Source organism: Colobus angolensis, unplaced genomic scaffold, assembly GCF_000951035.1.
Source record: "Colobus angolensis palliatus isolate OR3802 unplaced genomic scaffold, Cang.pa_1.0 Scaffold50, whole genome shotgun sequence".
NCBI lineage: Eukaryota > Metazoa > Chordata > Mammalia > Primates > Cercopithecidae > Colobus > Colobus angolensis.
The window spans coordinates 4,180,943-4,185,983 of record NW_012118488.1 but is presented as its reverse complement, the minus strand read 5'-3'; the positions used below and the strand labels follow the sequence as shown (position 1 = coordinate 4,185,983).

The 5,041-nt window shown below is 57.3% G+C and overlaps 1 protein-coding gene across 1 annotated transcript in view; it reads left to right on the top strand.

Moving 5' to 3' along the window:
• LOC105524662 (neurabin-2-like) overlaps window positions 1-5,041 on the top strand; it is a gene marked incomplete at its 5' end in the record, with an annotated part of 37,549 nt that overhangs the window by 15,250 nt on the left and 17,258 nt on the right. Inside the window, 3 exons of the mRNA XM_011960017.1 lie at window positions 1,222-1,306; window positions 4,244-4,325; window positions 4,620-4,765. Coding sequence (XP_011815407.1) covers window positions 1,222-1,306; window positions 4,244-4,325; window positions 4,620-4,765 — 313 coding nt within the window. The remainder of the gene's footprint in view (window positions 1-1,221; window positions 1,307-4,243; window positions 4,326-4,619; window positions 4,766-5,041) is intronic.

Here is a 5,041-nt window from a genome sequence, read left to right as displayed (position 1 = left end):
CAGCTTCAGGGACCAGAGGGCTCATATCACAGGCCCCCTTAAGATGGCCTGGGCAGACAGAGGTGGCTGGAAGGGCGGCCTCTTTCCTGCCCCATGGGGCTGAGGCACAGAGGCCAAGGGCTGCCAAGGGCTGGCCTGGTAGTCGATGGACACAAGCACCTGCACATCAAGCTGCCAGACTTTACACACTCCAGCTTTTGTCTCTGGACTGGAACGGGGCTGGGGCTCTCCCAGCATCTGCCAACTGGAGGCTGCTCCCTGCCCATGGGGCACCTGGGTAGCCCCTGGGCCTCTTGACTTGAGATTCTACCTTCTCGGCCCTTCCCTCTCCCCCATCATTGTGCTGTCTCTGTTGCATTCCGACCCTCCTGCTTGGGGGGTGGGGGCATTGCCTCAACACCTCCCCCATCCCTGTTCCCTGTCCTGGGAGGGATAGAGTCCACCCCAGAGCCCGGAGGCTGGGCCTGGCCCTGGCCCTGCACTGATTTCTCATGTGTCCTTCGGGAAAAGGGGAGTGAGAGTTGGAGAAAGGGAGAGTTCAGGACACCTGGTCCCCAGCTCCCCATTTCCTGGGGCAGCAGCCCTCAATTTCTCCTTGTGCCTCCCCTCTCCCAGGTGCCAAATAGCCATAACCTCCTCTTGGAACTGTTATGTGGCCTCTCTGGGGTCCAGGTTTCCTGGTCAAGGCTGGGAATGCCCAGGAGGAAAGGCTGTCAGCTTAGGGGGTCTGGCTACAGAGACCCTGGTCTTAGGCAAGGGGAACATTTCTCCCTGGAGAGCCAGGTCCTATCCTGTGCCGCCCTGCCTGCCTAGCCCAGGGCAATGCCTGGAAGCCTACTGACACTGCAGGGAGTCAGCCTCACCCCCACCCCCTACTGTTTTTCCGATGTTTTGACTGGAGGGCAAAATTTTACTACTACTCATCTTTTTGGAGACCAGGGCTGCCCTGCTGGCAGCCTGCCTTCTAAGTGAAATCGACTCTATTTCCCCACTTTAACCCCAAATTGGGGCTTGGACCAAGGGAGGTGAGACCCCCTCCCCCAGGTCCCCTCCCCTTTCAAAATCCATCTCATTTTGCCACTTCATGCCCTTGTCCTAACTGGGTTTTTGTTCATTTTTTAAAAACAGAGCACCTATCCCATCCGTTTTGGCTTCTTGTCCCCTGTAAATAGACCATGACTTCGATCAGTATTTCTTGTCCCCACCCCTTCCTATCCCCAGATGTGCCCCCATCCCCTGAAGGAGCTGGCCGTCTCAGTCCTGGGCCCACGCACTTCACCCCGGCAGATGGAGAGGGCGGAACTGGGTGGGTGGGGCCACTTCCAGCTGCTTGGGCCAGCGGCCACCCCTGCCCAGCCGTCCAGAGGACCGCGTCTCTGTATATAATATATATATGTATGTATTGTTCCCGGTTTTGTACGGACCATGCCCTCTGTCAGGTCATCCCCATAAAAGCAGCCCCCAGAGCCTTGCTGCCTGGTTTCTTGATTCACTGGGGTGGGGAGTGGGCAGGGATCAAGGATGCCAGGCTGCCCCAGTGGTCCCCTCCCACCAGTGCTGCCTCTAACCCTGAGGAACTTCCTACAGTGTCCCCCCGTTCCCGGTTCCAGCAAACTGCTTCTCTGTCCCCATTCCACCCATCAGCACCCATGCTTTTTGTCCAGTCCTCCTGGGCAGGGCTGAGGGTTTCTAGAGAGTTCATTCAGTCTGTATTCGTTTTTCAGGGCCTCCATGAAGTTCCAAGGATGGGCTAAATACAGCAAGGTGAACCCCAGGTCCCTCCCCCAGAAGGCCTCTAAACTGTGGGGACACTTTCAAGAGGCACACCATGTGAGGCAGGTGAAGGATTAAAAGATAGCTGGGAGTGGGAGGTGACCGCCTGGCAGTTTTGTCCCCAGGGTCCTAGAAAATCTGTTTGCCTTTTCAGGCGGGCCAAGTGGCCTGAAATAGCCCCAGCCCCTGTGCTGGGCCAGCAAGCCTGTGTGCTGACTCACCAGCTCGAATGCTAATTGGTCTGGGAGTCTAGGTGCCAGGGTTCCAGGGACAAGCTCTGGTGAAGTCCCAGAGGGGTGAGAGCCAGCAGGGAATGGGGCAGGAGCTTATGGCAGGCCCCAGGGCCAGTCTTTCCTTGCCGGGGTACTGGTGTGCAGATCTGAGAGACCTGAAGCAGGGAGGCACTGGCACTCAGTGGCGTGGCAGTAGGGGATTCTCACCTTTGCCATAAGGAGTGAAGTCCCAACTTCAGGGCCCTTCAAGGTCACCTTGGTGGGTCCTTGACAACATCCAGATGGGTGGCCAGCACCCCCAGGGACAGTCTGCTCCAGAAGCATCCCCTGTAGATGGCTGTGTCACACGGGTCCCATTCATGCTAAGCTGAATTCTGGCTTCCCACAGCTATCCCTCAAAAACCCTAGGTCTACACCTCAGGCCAGTCCAATCCTGCCTCCCACCTGAGGGTTGTCTGGAAACCGGGGATGGTGAATGCTCTTCCCAAGGCATCTTTGCTATGTGGATGATTGTTGGAACACTCTGGGAGCCCTGAGGATGCTGAAGACAGATCAAGGGGTCTGATCCCCAAGATCAGAGACCACCAAACCACAGGGTCACAGGTCATAGCTCCAGAGTTAGAAGTCACTGAACCCTGGGGCTACCAAGGCTCTGTTCAGGAAACCTAGCCAAGAAGTGAAGTGGCGTGACCTTCCTGGGTGGGGAGGCAGGCATGAAGGTTTTGACGATTTCTGCTGGGCTGACTGGGGCTAAGCATCCAGGGCGGGGTCCCTCTGTCCCTACCCCACTCCCCGTCTGTCCTGTGTGTTAGGTGAGGGGCCTATACGTTGTTTGTTTCAAATGGTGGGCCATGTAGCCCCTCACGTTTAAGCCCAAGTGTGTTGTGTGGCTGGTGGCGTTGTGTGTGGCTTTGCTGTGAGTTTCTCAAGCCTGAGCTATGACTTGCCCATGATACACTGTATGTCCATGTTTGGGACTTCATCAAGTGACTGTAAGTGGGCCTGTCACCTTAAACCTCCCTTATCCCCCCACTCGCCCAATTTTGCAAGCTTGAGTAGGTTTGCCAACACTTGCCAATAAGGGGCATTTTCCCAAGTCCCAGAAGCTTAGGCCTCACTAGGAATAGGGGGAACAGGGGCTCCTCCTGGGTCCTACGGCCTAGCAAACATACCCCTCATCTCTGCCCCCCCTTGGGATGTACAGGGGCTACATAATCAGTCCCACTCCAGCCCACCACCCAGAGCTCACCAGATGCCTACAAAGCACATCCCCCTTTAAGACCCCCAGATGCAGCCCCCACAGCTGTCAACAGAGACGTCACCCTTTCCCCAGATTTCTACAATCTAGCCTCCTGGCTTCCAGAAGATTCAAAGACACCCAGAGACCCCCAAACTCCCATAAAATCCCTAGGATACCCTCAGACCCTAAAGGCTGTTAATTCTGTCCTCACAGTCACAAAATAGTCGGGGTTCAACAGGCCACTTCCCGGAGGCCTCAGACTGCAGAGTCCTCTGGGCCATCAGGAACCCTGTACTACAGACTCCACACCTCTCCCTTGACTCTAGATCCCTAATCCAGTGTCACCACTTACTTGCCTTTTTTGTTGTTGTTGTTGTTGTTGTTGTTGTTTTTGAGATTGAGTCTCACTCTGTTGGCCAGGCTGAAAGGCAGTGGCACAATCTCAGCTCACTGCAACCTCCACCTCCTGGGTTCAAGCAATTCTCATGTCTCAGCCTCCAGAGTAGCTGGGAATACAGGCATGCCACCATGCCTGACTGATTTTTGTATTTGTAGTAGAGACGGGTTTCACCATGTTGGCCAGGCTGGTCTCGAACTCCTGACCCCAGGTGATCCACCCACCTTGGCCTCCCAAAGTGCTGGGATTACAGTCCTGAGCCACTGCGCCTGGCCTTTCACCACTTGCTTTTGAGCAAAGCACCTTCCTTCTTCTAAGTCTCTGTTTTCTCTGAGGCAGTGGGTAATGGAAACACCCACCTTGTGGGTTTATTGTGAGGGTGACAATAGATGATCTGAGAGTGCCTGGCACCTGCCAAGCTGTGACGTGCGGTAGCTGGTTGTGGATCCCTACATTGCCTCCCATGGCTGGCCTGCCACTGCTGCCAGCTCACCGGGTCCAAGTCTGATCTCATCCGTACCCACCCCCACCTGCTCCAGGGCTCCCTGCCTCAAGCCAAGGTCCACAGTCATCCTAGACCCCTCCTCCCTCACCTCCTAGTCCAGCAGGTCCCCAAATCCTGTCAGCTTCTTCAGTGTCAGCTTCTTCAGGCCTGCATCCTGAAGGGCTCTCAGCTTAATCTGTAATCTTTATGCCCACTGCCACCGGCCCTCAATAGCCTCCAGAGCGTCTCCCTGCCTTCAGGGTGCCCTCTGCAACCCTGTCTCCAGAGGAGCCAAGGGTGCTTCCTAAATGCACACCTGAGCCCCTCCCTCCTCTGTTATTTGTGTGTGTGCATGTGTGTGTGTGGGGTGGGGCGGGGAGCAGCTGGTAGAATAAAGTGCAAGCCCCCTGCACCTCCCCAGATTCAATTTATCTTCCCCTCTTGCCCTCCCACCCCCAACACCCGCTGGCACTTCCCTATCCTGACCCGCAGTTGTAGCCAACACATCACCTCCTCTGGGAATCCCCCTGCCCAGCCCCCGCCGCGGCCGGCCGCCGGGACCCAGGCCGGGCCAAGCGTGCGCTCTCCCTTCCGGCAAGAAGTGCCCTCTGTGAGCCGGGCCCATGGCGCCCGAGCTCGTGAGGGCCTCCCCACTCGTCTGCGCCCCCGACTGGCCCAGTGGCCTTGAGCCGGGTTTGCAAGGCGAGGGGTTCTGTTCACCTCTGACCCCTCCAGCCTCGGCGCCCCGGCTGCTCGGCGGACGTTTGTCCAATGAATGAACCAATCGGAAGCCCTGACAGACCCGGCAGAGGAGGCGGAATGGGTCCCGTGGCGGGGCCGCCCCGCAGCCGCTCCCACCCGCGCAGACTCCGGTGCGCCGCGTCTCCCGCGGGCAGAGAAGTAGCGGCAACTCC